At 39.3% G+C, this 20,338-nt stretch overlaps 1 protein-coding gene across 2 annotated transcripts in view; it reads right to left on the reverse strand.

Annotated features, from left to right (window-relative positions):
- Positions 1 to 721: 721 nt before the first annotated feature.
- The window catches only part of MBTPS2 (membrane bound transcription factor peptidase, site 2), a 42,832-nt gene continuing 23,215 nt past the window's right edge, over positions 722 to 20,338 (reverse strand). Inside the window, exons 8-12 of one of the 2 annotated variants that reach the window (XR_012677491.1) lie at positions 15,929 to 16,023; positions 13,778 to 13,973; positions 13,581 to 13,645; positions 7,935 to 8,010; positions 6,427 to 6,618 (exon numbers count right to left, since the gene is read on the reverse strand). Coding sequence is in view for 1 of the 2 variants with exons in the window: in XM_075175062.1 (XP_075031163.1) it covers positions 6,396 to 6,618; positions 7,935 to 8,010; positions 13,778 to 13,973; positions 15,929 to 16,023 (590 nt within the window). In the remaining variant the exon portion in view is untranslated. Of the gene's footprint in view, positions 6,619 to 7,934; positions 8,011 to 13,580; positions 13,646 to 13,777; positions 13,974 to 15,928; positions 16,024 to 20,338 lie in introns of both variants that reach the window. The other variant, XM_075175062.1, reaches the window with a different exon arrangement.

Below are 20,338 nucleotides of genomic sequence, written 5' to 3' on the forward strand. Positions count from 1 at the left end.
ATTCGAAGATCGGACTTTTTAAGTTCTTCACATAGGACTGGCCTTCACACCCAGAGAGGTGGTTTCACTTACCTTGGCTGTGGCATCCTGTCTCAAGTACTTCACTACAAACCAAGCTAGCAGAAGTCCGTAACTCCAGGACTACAGCAGAACTACACGGGCACTAAGCCAAGAGAAAGGGACGTGCTCCTATACAGCAGTCACTGTATCTACCTTGGTCACATTGAAGTGAAGCTAGCTTTGCTCCGGAACAACGTGTAGGTGTTTGTCTGGATGTGCTTCTATTATATACTCAAACTATTACTGTGATAAGCAGGTAAATAAGGGAAAGTAAAGTGATAGTTATTATTAATTTTAGGAGGTGATCAGATACTGAAAAGGATAGTGGTACCTCGTAGTACCTTGTCGGCAACCAGAGACAGAATATAAATTACATATGAAGAGTATAAGAATATATGAGAGAATATGGTAATTGCCACAAATAAGGAATTATGTCACTCTTACCTTATTTTTAAAAACAGATTTAACCACATTAACAATCAAACAATGAATTTATTTGCAGGATACATTTATCATACATAGAAAACAATACTTATTGTTTGGTTGATTAAATAGAGAACAAAAGCAAAACAAAAACACAATACATTATTCAAAGTGTTCCATATATTTGTTAGCTGACATTTTCAAAATGAAGCTTTCTTTTTTTCCTTTTTTTTAAAAAAAAAAACATGATCATGAACAATGCATAGTGGGAACAAAGGGTCTAGAAATCTAACATTCCACAGCTGTGAGTCAGTGTGAAAAATAAGGCTATGTAGAGGAAAAAAAACCCACAGTGAATTTCAAAACAATACATATTCCATAGACAGGCTTCAGATAAGATCATCTGAGCACATGAAATCTAAATGCAAAGTTATGTAAGGAAAAGAGGAATTTAAAATATTAACACAAAACTTGGAAAGGAAGAAACTACATTTCTCCAGTGATGGCTTGGAAATAGTCTCCAAACTTTCAAACTAGTATCAAGTGAAGGTCAATAACACTATGATGCTGCAAAAACCAACCCAAGATGAACATCTAGAGGCAAGAAATATCCAAGTCCATTTACTAAATAAGCTGCAACTACCCATACCACTTACTCAGCACATGGAATGACAAAGTATTAAAAAAAAAAAAGTTTGATCACCAGTCACTGAATGGTTCAGTGAAGGGCTGGAAAACATATCTGCGTGCTCTGAAATGTTAATAACAAGTTCTTTTCACGTTTCATGCCAATGTAAATGGAATGAATGGAATTGCGGTGTCATATCCTGCTCTTTGTTCCTGTCCTTTCGTGCTGGGTCAGCAGTGTGAAGGATTCATAAAGCTGCCATAAACTGAGGTTCTTCACTGCCCTTAGTCACTGCCATCTGCTCTTCACACGAGCATCGTGGATGAGTCCGAGGAACAAGAAAGAGTCACAGAGCTGCCCTTTTCTGGCAGCTCTTAGTACAACGCTTCCCAAATGCTTCATTAATGCAGGATATGTACCCCAGATAACTCAGCCACATTAAATAACTAATCTATATATAGTGTCACATAAAATTCAGGATAAAGAGGGTATAAAATAACTGCTCATATTGGATCTTACCTGAGTTAGATTCAGCTTCCTTACTCACAAGGTCACAAGAACAGAGCTGAGGCAAGACTGGTTGTGGGAATTGGTCTGAATGCAGGTGTATAGAATGCATATTTTACAAATAACAATTGATTTCTAGAGTTTAAATCACAACTTTTAAAAACAATTAAATACAGACTAGGCTACATAAACCTTTATAAGCCTTCTTCATCTGTCATAAATGATATCCAGACACAAATTCAGATCTTTCAGATAGAAGACATACAGAATTTATTTTAAAAATTATTTGTACCCTTTGCCATCATGTAAAATGTATAGGAAACTATTGGGAAAACTTGGATTGTTGATGTTCTAAACTGAACAAAAATATATCCTTATTTCAAGAAAACTGAAACACCCTGACTGCTATGAGGAGGTCTGTCCTGAAAACATTATTTCTTCAGTATACTCTACACAGTCTCACTCACCCCAGTTATCATTCAGAACAGCACAAATAGCAGCATTTAGAAAGTGATGGATTCTAAGGTTGACCTCTTTTAGTCGCCCTGAAAAATCTGTGTTTACCATGTGAGCTGAGGCCTCACAGAAAGCAAGAAACATATTTTAAACATCAGCTGAATAAAACTCATGCAGCTGTGTTACATTATGTCCATCACTTGGCTTCTGTTAATAAAGAAGTTAGATCAGTTATGGGAGAAAAACATAGTTGCAATTTTAAAATCCAGAGAGAGCGGTGGATTCATAGAGAGTCAGAGAGGGAAATTAAAAAAAGCCCACATTGCAGAGTATGGAGGACTGCTGCAAGTTGTCCCTAAAAAAGCAGCAATACAGACTGTGGTTGTGTATGTATCTGTTATGTGTATGTATCTGTTACATGTATACCCACACAAATACACAAATGCAGAATCATCACTGAAAAATATAACTATCAATACAGTTGGTTGTTGCATTCTAAATAAAAAGGATGAGTTAACCAGATTTTCCACTGTGGCTCATAAATTTGGGCTGACTAATCCTCAAGTTTGTCTATACTTTTTCTAGTGAAGTCTCTTTCATTTAACTTGTACGGAAGCAAGCTGGTTTTCATTTCCTAAGTTAGCAAATGGCGTGTAACTTCCCACATGCTAAGAAGTTGGCCATTTTCATGTCGTATCATGCATTATCAGAACATGCTACAGAAGTCTTTGCTGATATAAAAAAAATTCTCATTAAAACCAAATCAGAACAACAACTGATTACAATTATGGAACTCTTCTGGCAATTTTCAAGTAAAAGCTACGTATAACACTTCCCAGTGTTAGACATTACTTTTTCCATCTGATACAGATTTAAAATGCATAATATATGCATAAAGAGTAGTATTTATCCAGTCTTTAAGAGTGTTCTGTTTTACACTCCAGTCAATATGCTCTATATTGATGGATTCTGTATTAAAGAATACATTACTTTCTGAGGGGCTAATTAGAATGCAAAATGGAAAGATTTCATTTTGAGGAAAGGCTTCCTTTCAATTTTTACAAAAACAGAAATAGAAAAGACATCATAAATACTCTAGAGTAAAAATCCAACACACAAAAATCATTCTGTGTCCTTCTGTGTTCTCTCTTGCTAAACAAACAAATAAACAAAAACCCAGCAAAACCCCTCCCAATAACTGTTATGTATGGCACTTTGCTTATCAGAATGTAATCCATACGTTAGGATTACATGAGAAGTAAATGGATCCATTGAACAACTTTTTCTTCAGAGAGTGGTCCAACTTAACTATCACGTTTGTCCACAGGTAATCTAAGATGTGCTGGGTCACCATTCATACCCAGTTTGCTTAAACTCTTGATGCACCCATACATAACTAAATCAACCCTTATTCAGTATAATTCCAGCACATGGAGAAATGGACCCATCAATTATTTGTAAACACTTCTAGTACTATTTCTCTCATAGAAGATAACCAGGGTCTTTACAGCGTACTAGTGTATCTGTTTTGCTAAACCATGACCGATGTCTTCTCCACCCTCTTTTTGATTATGAGGTCAAACACAGATGGAAGTTCTACTTAGTGTAACTGTGGCTTTCAGTGATTGTGTAAAGTAAAATAAACTGGATTTAGTTTCCTTTGATAAAACATCATGTTTTGGTAGCACATTAAATAACCAGGAACAACCTGCCAGTCTCATTATAGCAGATGTAACTTGTGTATGTTAATACAGAAACTTTGGTTTTTTAAATCTCTTGCTTACATCTCCAGGAGGGGTACTATGCTAGAAGATTGTCCCAAGCAGTTGTAGTCAGCGTGAATATATAAAGTATCAAACTTGAAATGTTTTTCACAAAATATTTTTGAAATCACCATAGATGCATTTGTTGTTGCTTTAGAAATAAGACAGTGCTGCAACTCTGATACATAAATAGTAGCCGTTTTGAAAAGTAAATACTCTGTCTTACTAAATTGCATTTAAACTCCTAAGTGCAAATTAATTTTGTGCACTGTAGATTGGACAAACCAGAGACAGAGGAAAGTGGCACAGAGCCACTGAAAGGAAGAGCTCAGATTAGTAAGCAGCTACTTAGGTGAGTGAGCAGGCTTCTGGAGCATAGCTTCAGAGCCAGCCTTTGTGCAAGAACCAGGCTGCCCCTATCCCTCCTGTCCAGGGAGAGATGGCAGAATGGCCCATCAGAACTGCTAGCCTGAAACCTCTATACGTTTCCAGGAGTGATGATGAGTTAGACTTTCAGGGTGTCTCCTGAAGAAAGAGAAGCCCATTGGTAGTTTCTGATAGTTTGTTTTTCCTCTCTTGCACTTTGTGTGACTTTTAGCAGTCCCCAAAGGGACCGACTCACGCTGGATTGACTGGAAGATTTACCCTCTCTACTGGGATCTGTGCTGACATGCCTGGGTTGAAATGATTGAAAATGAGAGGCATGGGCCTGCCACCCTAGAGGGTTGAACTTCAAGAGGCCCGCCCAGCCTGTGAGAGCACTAGAGAAGTAAGTAAACTAACACAACAACAAATAAACCAACATGCTCTCTCATTACTGCTTGTATCATCTTAAGAAAAGAATACATCTTAAGTGTGAAGGCTGCTGTGCAAAAATACAGTAACACATCAGTGGGCAAATGCAAACATCATAGTTATGAATCCATGCAGTAGCACCAAGAATTGCGCTGAACCCCGCTTTTAAAATTACCCAGGCTTTTACCTCTAGTGTCAAGAGAATCAATGTTAGCTGGTCATGAATGCTTCAGTACGCCCTGCAGGCCAGTATCTGTGAGCTTAGCTTCCACTTCAGTTCCTGATGGAAAGGCCATTTCTGTAAAGGAACTCTGAGCTGCAGCAGCTCCTATGGGGAGCACTGTACAAGCCAGAAGTTCAGGGTATTTTTCAAAATTTTCCTATTTCAAATACTTAGGCTCCCAAACTAGAGCTTTTTTTTTTTTAAATATCAGCCTATATTGAGGCAAGGCTCTGACTGAGCCCGATTTATATAAACTAGGCAATATATCACAGGAGGACATGACAGTCAATATATAATCCTATTGGATACAAAATATTACAGACTTAAAGAGCTTCAAAATATGTCAGACACATTTCAGCCAGCAAAACACTGACTGTTCTTCCACTGGTCATTTAAGAACAAGGATATGGTCTGTATTCATTTCAGAAAGCAAAGCCAAATGTTCAAATAGTTCAATTCACAATCATATTCTTCTTTAAATAATTCTGAGCCAAGACCAGCTTCAGCTAAACATCTTTGTTAGTTAGCTTTGAACAGAATGAATCCTAGCAAAGGAAAATAACCCTTTGAAAGACAGAAAACCATCAGTGAGTTACTGTACATATCACATGCGTAGCATCAGAAAACAGACACCATAAAAACAACAGGTTTCACTTTTAACTGTAAACAGGTATAATACAGTATTATTTTCCGAGTAAAACAACACAAACATTACTTATCACTTAGGAATAATTGTGCACAGCATACTTCAGCTAAATTTCAGTTATCTTGTAGCTATTGCTGACAAATATTGCCTTGAAAAAATCCTCAGCTGCGTATGATAATATACAACTGACTGCGTAAGAAACACAGACGTGGGCTTTGATATCCTCCCGCACGCCCCATTCTTCACAGACATTGGGCACTTCTCATCTACATCCTGAGGGCCACCTGCTTCCAGTCAGTTTGGCCAGCTGAAAAGGAAAGATACTAACCCATATGGCCTCTCTCTCCTCATTAACACATGGTAAGCATTTACTTAGCTTTTCACCATTTTGAGATCAGACTTTAGGGTTTCTTAGAGTCCAGTTTGGTAGAATACCAGATTAAAAAAACAAAACAAGACACTCAAGACTATGCTGACTGAGAAATGATCAGAGCCCCGACAAATTTTCTGACAATTATTCAAATTATAAAATAAAACTTAAGTGTTTTTTTTCTCCCACTTTACAAATGTTTGAGGCCGAATAATTCCTTTATTTTGAGATCTAAATTAATGAAGTCTTAGGCTTTTTCCTCTGCAACTTTACAATGCAATTTCTCTAAAATTAGTACAGTGCTTAAAGAGTATTTAAAAGGTTCCTACTTCTTTCTATTAGATTTCCCATGACCACAGGCACAACGTTGTACAGTTTTAAATTAAAAAAGCAGCCACCAATGATTGTTCTTTCAGTGTCATTTTAAGGGAATTATTTCAATCTCAGTACTGAACAAGTTTTAAAAGGCAATGGATTCATTATTTCTGTGTACTTTGAGAACTGATGGAAGTGCATCCAATGTCCTATCGTGCTGTCACCATCCAAAGTCCCAGTGCAACATTGGCAGCCAAAAGTGCACTACCAGCAAGCAAAATTAAAAAGCCAACAAGCTCCCTGTTTTGTTTTTCTACAATTAGGGAGCTCAGAGTGGCTTCCAGGAATGAATTTAATATCCACTGACCATCCAAAGCGAAGCAGGGTACAGCATTGATAACTGCCAGTGCTCCTGACAGGGAAATTAGGTACCTGGTTGACATTAGTTAAGGTTCATGAATAATATCCAAGAAAATGTAAAAAAGAAATTTAATATAAAACATATTTTTTATTTTTAGTGTGCAGAAAGAAACATATGAGGGTTAACTTTTTTAGCTGCCATTCTGTTTCACAGAAATTATATGAGTACAATGAGTTTTACATTCCTAAGCTCAGAGGATTGCCTTTATAGATTCATTTGTTTTTAAGCACTAGGTTTAGATATTTAAACAACCTGCACTCTTCACAAGTCAGATGAAAGCAGGAGACAGGAAAACCACACTTAACACTGCCCATCTTCCTCCCTTGCTTTGTGTGAGTTTGGAGGAAGGTTATAGCTCTGACACCATGCCTGAAGTAAGAAGGTATTCTAGACCTATGACCTAAGTATGAAATAATGATTAGGAATATTTTCCAAAACACTCCCTCGCTGGAGTAAGTAAATGGCTAGAATATAATTGGAAATCTGGCCTCTCTCTCCTACTTACCTGTTAGCCAGAAAAGTTGAGTGGATTTCTGTACGTGCATGTGCATGTGAGAATGAGGCAAGGGTAGATAATTTTTATTGTTGGTAAAGGCTTGCTAACTGTAATACCTACCTCCATCCTGTAATGGCCAGACAAGAAGACATATGACTCAGAAAGCAGCTGGGTCAGTGAGAACCTTGGTGTGTTGCCGGAAAAGGGGAGCTTATATAGCATCTTTACTCTAGTTTTATGGACTACACTGAACCACACTATTTAATTGTTCTATAGCCACGCATAAACATTTCACTTTCTAAGGCTAAGGGTTCTTAGACTAGCCACACTCAAGCCTACTAACCTTTATGTATGCATATATATATCATCTTGTTCATTAACAAGCATGTTTTAACTGAATTATCATCCTGCTTTTTGAATAGGCTAAGTTTTCTTTTCTGTTGACAAAAGAAAGAAAGAACAATCATACCCTGTTACTTAGTTCGGTATAATGACTCAAAAATTATAAAACTCTGATACACCAAAGCTAGCAATAACACCTCATTTGTCCTGCCATAAATTCAGGCTTACTTTGACTTTCTCTTCAAAGCTGTTAAGACTCACTCTCAAGAAAGAGTTAAAAAAACCAAGCACAAGAAAGTGAGAGATTTCATTTTGAGCTTGGCACATGGACAATAATCAATGCAGAGATGGGATAAAGATGTCAGAACTCTGCAGAAATATTTCAGAGCATCCTGTCTAAAATGATATCCAACTGATATTTTGCTGGGTCACCAAATTCTAAACAGTTCCCTTCTTGCCTTAAAAGAACAAACATACTTCAAAGGATACTTGCAAAACGTCTCTATCACCACAGGCAGATCGATGCTTAGAAAGTTTTGTCGTGGTACAAAACTGCTGAGACTTACTGAAACGAAAATATAAAGATACACAAAACATGAACAGTCATTTCAGGATTATAACGTTATGAATTTTAGATTATAATTTTGCAAAAAAATCAGATCTGAAATGACGTTTCTTCAAGGATGAATAACCAATCTAAATACGGTTTTGCTTGTTTTTTTTTTTTAAGAGTGCAGCCGTTAAATCTTTCTTAAACATGGTCACTATCATAGTAAAGTCACTCCACAAAATACAATTAGCATGATTTCAGTAAAAGTAGATTTAAGATACATATTTTCAGAGGCAACTGGACATCTGTAGTCATAAAGACCACATTGTGTAATTTAAGTCCTTTTCAAAGAAAAACATATAAAAAGAGATTATAGTTACCAGACTTTTTCAACATATGCAGTCCACATGTATATATTCATACTGTGGGTGCACACGTGTACTCTGGCCAGAAGGCCAGAAAATTCTTCTCTTGCAGTACCTGCAGAAGATCCCTGTGACCTGAGGCTGAGCTCATGGTGTATAGGAGCGGGGCAGATAGGGAGCAGAGTTTTGGAGTCACTCTGAGAAAGCAAAGGCTAGGAGATGATGCACAGCTGCGTTACACATCTTAACACCAGTTAGCCAGTACATAAGTAGCTTCTTTTTCTGTCTTCAGATGATACCGTAAGTGACTCCAAGATATAGCTTAGTGCAACTTAAAAACCTGGGAGGTGGGACTCAGCATCCTTCCTATAAATAGTGACTGGAAAATTGCAGTGTCAAGCACCACATGACCTTGAAACACTTCTTTAGTCCTGTAACTTCGTTGAAGGTATACATGAAGCTTCAGCTGACTGCATGTCAAATGTTTATGACAGACTCCTCAAGGAAAACTGAGGTAGCTTGAGACCTCACAGAGTACTCTGTTAGTCCAGGGGTTGTCTCATAAAAAGTCTTGACGCAGTCCTTCAAAGTAAACAGCAGTCTCGGTCTGCCAGCCTCGGGGACCGTTTGAAAGCCTTACTTCTGTGACAGCTGGAAGAAAGTCACCTTTCCTACTAGAAGGCTGCACTCATAGCATAGCGGAGTCTTATCCCCAGAAGGAAGAGGTTTAGGTAAATTAAGGCAGAATTAGAAAATGACCTTAAGAATGAGCTTGCACAGTATCAACAATAGTCATTCTGTCCCTAAAGAACAACTTTGGATGCGAGTTGAGGCCAGCCACAATGGCCTGAATTTTCTCTACCAACCTGGGAAAAAGTTATAGCCATAAGAAATACCATCTCCACAGAGATATGTGAAAGCAAGAGTTCAAATCCCACTCAACACAAACATCCCTTGAGAAAGTAACAATTTAACCCACCCATTGAGAAGTTTTAAAACCATAGGTTAAGAGAACGCTGGGAACCTCACAGCACTAGTACATAACATACCAAAAGTGCTGCTAAGTATATCTTAGTTAAGAGCGAGATCAGATTTCTTCAGGTTCAATAAACAATTCAACCAGAACAAAGACGAGGGGAAAGTCGTTCCAAAGGCACATAAGGCAGAGAACTGGTCCACTCACTCACATAAACACATTTTCTTCTGTTAACAAAGGCCCTTCTGATGAGTCAGAAGCGATAATTAGTCCATGGGATGGAGACATTTGGATTAGCAAGGAGTCCCAAAAAAAGAATGGGTTTGGTGTGGCAACAAGCAGAGAACTTTCCAATACCAAAACTGCCACAGCTGTGCCAAGTCAGCTTGAAAATCATGTTCTCTCTTACCTTAGCTTAAGAAAGACTTTTGATTTAGGGGAACGGAGAGAAAATAAGTAAGTCTCTTGGACTACTGAGTGAAGAACATAACAGACAGAAATCCTGGACACCACCCAGCTCAGAAAGTCAGAGGCATCCAATTCAAGTGATATCCAAAGCAAACAACTCATCAAGCTGAAGGCTGGTATCAGAACATCTGATCAGAGCTCTTGTTCATGAGCCAAAATAGCAAAATGGCTGAGGCAGCCAGCATATTCAAAGGTTTCAAAAGACACACACTGCAATATACTGTAATTTCAAAGCTTGACGGTCTCTTGACAAATACCTAATGGCCACTAACAGGTCACCATCCTGAACCTGAAGTTGTGCCTACATTGAGAATGGATCACTAATCTCCTTCCCTCTTTGTTACAACAAACTGTCTGTTGTCTCTGACAGCCGCTAGACATGAATCTAAACTCCAAACCTTGCTGCTGAAGCAATCTCCAAAACACAAAGAAACTCTTCAGGAAGTTGCTGGTTCGAGCTCTAGACACTGTAATACAAGGCAATGAATTTAGTGGCTGTAATGGATCAAACCTAATGGCAGCAGGCAAATCTGTCCTTCGAGGAATAACAAAAGAATTACAGAAATTATGTTCTCCAGGCTTGTCTTCAAAAGACACTGCTGGGAAGAGGTGAACAGCAATGAGGCTGGGTGAGAGAAAACAGTCATTGTTTTCCCACTCTAATTAAACAATTCTTTGACCTGGAATTAACATTTCTTTTGTTGGCTGATGCTAGATGATGTTGGCAAATATTCAGAAGAATGCACAATGGACACAATTTTAATTAGAAGTGATTTGGAGACTAGGTTGACCAAAGAGCTTTTCAAAACCTGTTCATGGCGGAAAGGGCATGTATGCTATAGAGGAGAGGGACAGTACAGCATGAGATATTTCTCTGTGGTTTCCAGAAGAACTATGCATGTAATCCTTTAAATATGGGTTGAAAGCAAAGAAGGATCATCCTCAGCAATAACGGGAAACAAGCATGGAAATACTGAGAAACCAGACTGTACCAGATAGACCTTCGTCAGGGATTATGGCTGCTGTTGCCCAAAAACCTCCCCAAAGCTAGGAAGTGGCTTTTTTTTAAGACTTGGATACAACAGAAGTAGGACACTGGTCCAGCTTGGGGAAATTATTTTCTAGGTAAGTTCCATCTTCTTTTCATGAAGGAAATCTTGCAGTTTTTGATCCCTGATTGGTGATGCAGATACAGTAACATTCAGGGATATGATCTTCTCTCAAGCAGTGTGAATTCCAAATGTAAATGTTAGTCACCAGATTCTTCCCAATCAACAAGAGCTAGAGAAGGAAGCCAAGATTTTGCAATACCAGAAATGACATGAAGGAATAAAAAAACCCATATAAAATAAAGAAGAAACACTGCAAAGTTGCATGGTAATAATGACAGGGCCTTCCACTTCAACCTTACATATCATCTGTCCAACATAGGGAGAGCCTCTAAAGCATTACAGGCCTGCAATAAGAAAAGTCTGAAAGTCTTAAGTAATACCACATGAATTAAACCCACAGTATGAATTTATATTGGATTACATTAGATACTTTTTACAGAGAGAACGCTAACTAAAAGGATTAATCAATGTGTCCATCCTAAACAATATGTATTCCTAATCATTCCTTCTGTTTTAGTTTTGGCCAAATCTCCAGCACTGTAAGTTCATTTAGAATTATGATTCTTCACAGGTTTTTTTTTTATACTGGAAACAAGAGCTATATATAGCATCCATATCAACAAAAAATATTTTTTCTAGGATATTTTACTTGAGGAAACAGACACATTTTATAGAAGCAAGCTGTATAGCCTATTTCTTGTAAGTAGCTAACATGGATATATATTTTTAAAAATATTGTATCTGGAAGCTAGCTTGAAATGAAAATATGAAATAATTACTGCTTCTCCTCGGATCAGGACTATCATGACAACAATACAAGCCTAAGTAGAAAATAATACATGCATAATCTTAGAATGTTTTTCAAACATTACTTTAGCGATATTTCTAGAGAAAGTAAAGTCATAGTACACACTAGTGCAACTCTCATAACTGGTTGTGTGTTAAATGTAGCACCACTCTAAAAAGTAATGTTTCCTGCAGGCAGAAATATCACACTAAAGAATAAAGGCATTTCACTAAAATGTATTCCTATTTCAAAATTCACACAGTAGAGGAAGAAATTATTTTCCTTTCTCAACCGTAAAAAAATGGTTACCACATTCTGATCAGTCACATTTGGAAAAAAAAAATCAAACCTGTTGGCCCCAAGCCAGTATTGTACAGTGCAAAGTTAAGTCTGAAATATTTAGAAGTTGTGTCATTGGAATGCATGGAACTCTACGATGGTACAGTAGACTACTTGCTGCCCAAGCCAGGATCGGATCCTGTAATTTTAGCTCTGGTGTTTTTCCAAGGGGAACATAGAGCATAGGTTGCATTTGCAGCAAAGTTTGTAATAAAGTCAAGCTTTTAGCTTTCAAATTAACACAATGTGCAATTCCCAGGGTACAGTAAATCTCTTTAGAATTATATACCTGTAAATACACTGTAAACTGTATTCTCACACAGTAACTTCTGAAAGTAGAACCACCTCTTTAGATGCAATAACATTGTTTTCTGACTTCTGAAAGACTGACAGGTTCAATTGTTTTGCAGAATTACTGTTCAGTAGTAAACTCTAAAACTCCATTGCTTCAACGTATTGGAAAAGAGAACAATATCAATTGTTCCAGAGTACCTACAGCTTGTATTCTTAGAGTCCAAGAAAGGGAACTTAAAATAATTATCAAACTCTATTCTTAAACTTTGTTGCTGCATTTGGAATAGATGTCATCAAATATAGAACTGTGTGTTGATATCATGCAGGTGAACAATGTTTTCCTCCTAAATGGCACGAGGGCAGAAATAACAAGTGAAGAGATCATATTTTGGGCTTAAATGAGGGTATAGTGTAAACAAGTAGAAATAAATAATTTGTCACGGAATATCAAAATATGACCAGCACAGAAAGATAAAGACTGACAGATTAACTAAAAATATGTTTATGCAAGAATGCTAATGGATTTACACTACCAGATTTCATCACTGTTTCTAAAGCTCTTTTGTACCTAATTCCAGTGCTTATTCAGAAAAGTACAATGCCTTGCTAAGGAGGTACTTCAAGATGTCTGAAGTAAAATCTCCCCCTATGAAGTATAGCTGTCTGTGAGGAACAGACAGGTTCCTCACAGGAAGAGAAAGTAGTTTAACACTTCATAAATTTTTAAGCCCATCTGAAGCTAATTTTCACCATGGCACTCAAGCTATGAAGTAGGTATGTTGATGAGTTTGTTCATTCTTTCCATACTTGCTCCAAGAGCAGAATTACTTTTTACTTGTATACCTGGCTCAAGGATATAAGCTTGCCTAACGGAGAGCCATAGTCCATTTCAAAGTAAGGAACTAAACTGTTATATGTTATTTAATTCAGGGCACTCAAATAAATAAAAAAAAAATCAGGAAAAAACTATGTTGTGATTGTACCTGTGGCTCAGTAATCATGGGAATCTGTCACAGATACTTGGATATTAGGTGTGATCTAAGCAGTCATGCTAATATTCCAGGCAAGGTGTTAGAGCAAGATGCCCTAGAAATTTTACAATAGCATTTTGAGAAGTTTACGTGTCAGGAAAATGCAGGTGCCTGGTTCCCGTGACTAACCTGAGTGAGATCTGTTACAGAAATAGCCCTTTCATACTTTTCTGAAAAACACAACCATCTCATATCACATATGGTTTCTATTACCTTCGTAACTCATTGCATTGTGCACATTTCATTTTAGGCCTGAGCAGTCCATGTCTCTCCACTGGCTGTAACAAGAAATGGATTCTGCATTAAACAAGTTAACTGACAAGTGCTCCAAGACCTTGTTCAAGCAGCCAGGCAAAGTAAACCATATTAGAAATCTTTTTAGTTAAGCTGTTTTAAGAAATAATACCAACCTGTGTACTGAAGATGCATGGGGTGTCCTACATACAGCATGTCAATATGGGGTGGATGTTTTACCCTGATTAGCCTTGTTTGGTTCTCTAAAGAAGGAGTCACACAAAAGCTTGGAACAAAGTCCTTCTGGCAGTCCACGTTGGTTCGACAAACGTTGCTGGCCTCAATAACTTTTCGTGCTGGCAGACAGGCATACTGCAAAGGTCATTTAAAATGATTATCAAATGTAAAGGTATTTTCCAAAAGATCAGAATAAAAGGTACTATATATTCCTTTTTAAAGCAAAGGAAGTGCCTCACTGATATACTACCAGCCCATGAAGAGCTGAAATCTGGTTTTTTGGGTTTTTTTGTCAAATCCTGCAGAACCTCTACCTGATACGTATTCAACCTGTCATTCCATTTTTGGTGGAATGTGGAAGAGAGGGTGTGCACATGTACCAAAATAAAAGCTAACTATTTTTAAAAAGGTACACACATGCACAACAAAAATCAAGGCATCTAATCATAAGTCAGTGATTTCTAATGAACAGAGCCTGCATCAACACACTAGTGACTTATCTGTTTAAGAAGTTTTAGTCTTCATTGATCTAAAACATTTGGCTGAACAAAACCTTATGTTCAGCAAACAAACCAACAAACCTACCGGCTGTGTGGTAGCTAAGAAACCATTCTCAACTAAGATGAACACAGGACTTAATGCAGTGCTGTGTCCCAAGTCCTATGTATAACACTCTTTCACTCTGCAGTCTGAACGACCAGATCTTTCTTGCTCCCCACAGGCCAAAGAGAGTACAGCAGAAAGGAACAGGAAATTGTTTTTCCCTCTCATGTCTCTCGTAAAAGCTCAGTGACAATTTTCCTTTTGTTCTTAAACACAAGCAAGGAAAGTTCTTCATCTACTTTGCCTTGGGGGGGGGTGGGGGGGGGAAGGATTTTCTTGCTTCTTAGCCTGATAGTTACACTCCCCATAGACGCATGAGTGTCAGACACTCTCCATTAACCTCAATACAAGCTCTTTCTATTCTAATGAGGGGGAGAGGGCACATTTTCAAATACTGCTGCATAGCACTGCAAAGACTATTTCAAATAATTGTTCAAAAACTCACAGCCAGTCTAAGGACACTTGAAGGTCACAGGCTTCTGGATGTTTTTATTTTTTCTCTGTTCCTAAGTAGCAGCTATGAGCTTAAGAATGTCAAAGCTCAGCGGGGTACTGATTTATCAAATCTTGCTGAACTCCAGGATGTTACCAGCCACCATCATACTGTCATATTTCAAATGAACTGCTGGTCTGTGCTCAATTCTTAGTGGTTAAATACCACAAAAACACCCTGGAGTGGGAAGTTTACCATCGCAGAAACTGTAAACATAGCAGATGTAGGAACAGACTTATTTCCATTTCTTTAGGTATTTATCAGAACTATAACAAACTGGTACGTGTAGGAAAGTTTATACAGTTGGTACTTGTGCTCTTTTTCTTGTAAAGAGACTGTTAGAAATATCACATCACTGTCAATATGGATCATGTATTTTAACAAACATTTCTGTATTTTGAAGAGAGTAAGACAAAATCCTACTGAGAAACTTTGTATGTTTCCACATGTTACAAGCAAATCAACATGGTGAAAAAGGAACCAAATAGAGGTCCTGATTTTGAGAAATTGCGCAACCTCTAGGACCCTCTCTTTGCATGTTTTTAGTTTAACCTAGTGAGCAGCACTGCCGGCTTCAGACAAAATAACTGAACAGATAGTCCAGTGCTTTGCTTTGCTTGTAGCGCTCAGTACCTTTAGACTGAAGCACAAAAATAAGCAATTTTACGTTGTTCTCAAAAGTTTTTTCTTCTCACCAATATTCTCATCCAGTGGTGAAAATGGGGGGAGGTGTCTTTCTGCCTAAAGGAATGAGGGGTATAAGATCTTTTCTGGTTCTTCCAGAGACTCCCTGATTGATCGTAGGAAAAATCATAACTAATACTTTGGTTTTTTAAGCTGTAAATGGGGAGAATAACATACACATACACCTTTATTACAAACTGTAGGTATTCTTAAGCACTTGAGTATGCTGCATAAATGTTGGTAAGTAGTACTAATTTAATTTAAATAATTTCAAATTTACCAAACAGAATTAGAAGTTTAAGTAACTTACCAGGTGGCTGTCCAAGTTATTGCTATATGAAAAGCAAATGTCTGTGAGGCTGTTGTTACTACAACATTCAACTGTGCCATCGAGTCTTCTATAGACTAAAGAACATAGGCATAGAGCAAATGATCAATATTATAGTAACTTCCTGAAAAGAAATTAGTCTCTGAATAAAGTAAAACAATAATTCTGTAGCCTTCAAGAATTATACCAGTTCACAGAGCCTATCTGTGGTTCAGTCACAACTGAAAATAAGCTTCACCACTTTAACAATGTCATCTGATTTCAATCATGTCACACACTGATTTTTTCATTTTAATACATCTCTTTGAGATATTGGGGATCTACCACTGCAATGTTCTGAGCATTATGAATTACAAAATACTTTTATCCATTGCCCCCAACTTGCATTAAGGTTTGGCATAGAAATTTGTTACCTGCTACTGTACTGATTTCACTGGCTGCCTATGGAAATGACCAAGACTCAAAACGTCCTCTTTAAAATGTGAAAGCCTTTACAGGATTCAGGTTTTGAAAGCTTTCCAAGCCTTGAAGGCTGCAGCAGTGAATAAATGATGTTTTAAACCATGATTTAAATAGTCTGGTACAGAATCTTTGTACGGATGTTCTTTAAATGAATTAAACCTAACTTCCTCTACAACAACAGCTTTTAAAAAAAACACAAAAGAATAGTCACTGTAAGAATCTGTGTCACAGCAACACTGCAGTACCTTCCTTAGGTAGATCAAGCCTGCGATACTGGTTGCTGATTTATCACTGCATAACCTGCAGTGCACTAACATGGAGCTTTATGCCTGGGGCTTACAGGTGCAAGCACTGTACCGTACAATCCTTTTTTCAAGTACCCTGAGGCTAAGCAACCACATATATTTTTGAATAGTGAATGACCATGAAATTAGTTTCCTTATAAACTACATTGAAAACACTTTTTTTTTTTTAATTTCAAGGAGGTCCTTGGGGCATTGTTTTCTGTCTAACTTCATACTCAAATAGTTTACTCTCCATTTGTTTTATGGTCAAGTAGACAGGGTCCATTTGCTAGATACATTTTTATTGATATTCTGTATTTATGTCAAGTTGTGAACTGTCAAGATTTTGACGAATGACAGCTGCTAGAGACCAAACAGAGTTCATTTAATTTCAGAGGAATATTTCTCACTGCTGGAGGCTTATGGCTCCGAAAATGCAGACAGACTGGTCTGATTAGAATGCAGCAGTGGGACAATGGGCTGCTAACACAATACAGCAACCAAGCTTGGAAGCAATATTAAGTCTCTAGTATTAAGTCTCTAGTATTTCAATCTAAATAGGACTGGTTCAGTTGCAGAATATGCAGTTTTATTATCCATGACTCTGAAATTGCATTTCAGAGAACAGCAGAATCTGAGCATATATAGCTACAGCACCTAAGAATTGGTTCTTACTTGCCATCCCTGCCCAGCTGAAAGCATGTGCCAAAGTTGCTCTCCTCTTCAGAGGGATCCAAACTGTTAGGTCTCTAAAAGCAGGATCTTACCCATACTCCGCTAGTTTCCAGTTTAAATATTTATCTTAGTTCCAGCTGTAAGATTACTGTCCTTACATACTTAAAAAAAAATAATTACCTTTTCAGTCTCACAAGAGAACTATAATGCATCAAAAAACATGGGTAGTCGAGCTGCCTGACCTCCTGTTTACTTCCAGTATGATGGAAAAATGCAGTGACAACTATAAAGCTCTGAATAGCATCATACAGTTTTTGCTCAGTGGTAGCCCCTTACCTTTGGAATTCAGTCTCCCTGGCTGCTTGCATGAAACAAACTCTAGAGAGCTTTAGGGCATAGAATCACAGAATCACAGAATTGTTTAGGTTGGAAAAGACCTTTAAGTCCAACCGTTAACCTAGCACTGCCAAGTCCACCACTAAACCATGTCCCTCAGCACTACATCTACACGTCTTTTAAAGACCTCCAGGGATGGTGACTCCACCACTTCCCTGGGCAGCCTCTTCCAAGGCTTGCCAATCCTTTTGATGAAGAGATTTTTCCTCATATCCAATCTAAACCTCCCCTGGCGCAGCTTGAGGCCATTTCCTCTCGTCCTATCGCTGGCTACTTGGCAGAAGAGACCAACACCCACCTCACTACAACCTCCTTTCAGGTAGTTGTAGAGCGCGGTGAGGTCTCCCCTCAGCCTCCTCTTCTCCAGACGCTCCTCACAAGACTTGTGCTCCAGACCCTTCACCAGCTTCGTTGCCCTTCTCTGGACATGCTCCAGCACCTCAATGTCTTTCTTGTAGTGAGGGGCCCAAAACTGAACACAGTATTTGAGGTGCGGCCTCACCAGTGCCGAGTACAGGGGCACGAGCACCTCCCTGCTCCTGCTGGCCACACTATTTCTGATACAGGCCAGGATGCCGTTGGCCTTCTTGGCCACCTGGGCACACTGCCGGCTCATGTTCAGCCGGCTGTCAACCAGCACCCCCAGGTCCTTTTCCTCCGGGCAGCTTTCCAGCCACTCCTCCCCAAGCCTGCAGCGTTGCATGGGGTTGTTGTGGCCGAAGTGCAGGACCCAGCACTTGGCCTTGTTGAACCTCATACAGTTGGCCTCAGCCCATCGATCCAGCCTGTCCAGGTCCCTCTGCAGAGCCTTCCTACCCTCGAGCAGATCAACACTCCCCCCCAGCTTGGTGTCGTCTGCAAACTTACTGAGGGAGCACTTGATCCCCTCATCCAGATCATTGATAAAGATATTGAACAAGACCGACCCCAGTACTGAGCCCTGGGGAACACCGCTCGTGACCGGCCGCCAACTGGATTTAACTCCATTTGCCACAACTCTTTGGGCCCGGCCACCCAGCCAGTTTTTTATGCAGAAAAGAATACACCCATCCAAGCCATGAGCAGCCAGTTTCTCTAGGAGAATGCTGTGGGAAACACTGTCAAAGGCTTTACTAAAGTCTAGGTAGACCACATCCACAGCCTTTCCCTCATCCACTAAGTGGGTCACCTTGTCATAGAAAGAGATCAGGTTGGTCAGGCAGGACCTGCCTTTCATAAACCCATGCTGACTGGGCCTGATCACCTGGTTGTCCTGTACTTGCTGCGTGATGGCACTCAAGATGATCTGCTCCATAACCTTCCCTGGCACTGAGGGCAGACTGACAGGCCTGTAGTTCCCCAGATCCTCCTTCCAGCCCTTCTTGTAGATGGGCATCACATTTCCTAACCTCCAGTCAACTGGGATGTCCCTGGTTAGCCAGGACTGCTGATAAATGATTGTAAGTGGCTTGATGAGCACTTCCACCAGCTCCCTCAGTACCCTTGGGTGGATCCCATTCGGTCCCATAGACTTGTGTGTGTCTAAGTGGTGTAGTGGGTCGCTAACCATTTCCTCTTGGATTATGGGGGCTTCATTCTGCTCCGCGTCCCTGTCTTCCAGCTCAGGGGGCTGAGTACCCGGAGAACAACTGGTCTTACTATTGAAGACTGAGGCAAAGAAGGCATCAAGTACCTCAGCCTTTTCCTCAGCCTTTATCACTATGTTCCCCCCAGCATCCAATAAAGGATGGAGATTCTCCTTAGCCCTCCTTTTGTTGCTAATGTATTTGTAGAAACATTTTTAATTGTCTTTTACAGCAGTAGCCAGATTAATTTCTAGTTGGGCTTTGGCCCTTCTAATTTTCTCCCTGCATAACCTCACAACATCTTTCTAGTCCTCCTGAGTTGCCTGCCCCTTCTTCCAAAGCTCATAAACTTTCTTTTTTTTTTTTTTTCTGAGTTCCAGCCAAAGCTCTGTTCAGCCAGGCTGGTCTTCCTCCCCGCTGGCTCGTCTTTTGGCACACAGGGACGGCCTACTCCTGCGCCTGTAAGATTTCCTTCTTGAAGAATATCCGGCCTTCCTGGACTCCATGGCCTTTCAGGACTGCCTCCCAAGGGACTCTGTCAACCAGGCTCCTAAACAGGACAAAGTCTGCCCTCCAGAAGTCCAAGGTAGCAGTTCCGCTAGACCCCTTCCTTACTTCTCCAAGAATAGAAAACTATCATTTTGTGATCGCTGTGCCCAAGATGGCCTCCAACAATCACATCACCCACAAGTCCTTCTCTGTTCGCAAACAACAGGTCTAGCAGGGTGTCTTCCCTAGTTGGCTCACTCACCAGCTGTGTCAGAAAGTTATCTTCCACACACTGCAGGAACCTCTTAGACTGTTTCCTCTCTGCTCTATTGTATTTCCAGCAGACATCTGCTAAGTTGAAGTCCCCCATGAAAACAAGGGCTAGCGATTGTGAGACTTCTCCCAGCTGCTTATAGAATATTTCATTTGCCTCTTCATCCTGGTTGGGTGGTCTATAACAGACTCCCACCATGATATCTGCCTTGTTGGCCTTCCCCGTAATTCTTACCCATGAACGCTCA

Source organism: Calonectris borealis, chromosome 1 (assembly GCF_964195595.1).
Source record: "Calonectris borealis chromosome 1, bCalBor7.hap1.2, whole genome shotgun sequence".
Taxonomy (NCBI): domain Eukaryota; kingdom Metazoa; phylum Chordata; class Aves; order Procellariiformes; family Procellariidae; genus Calonectris; species Calonectris borealis.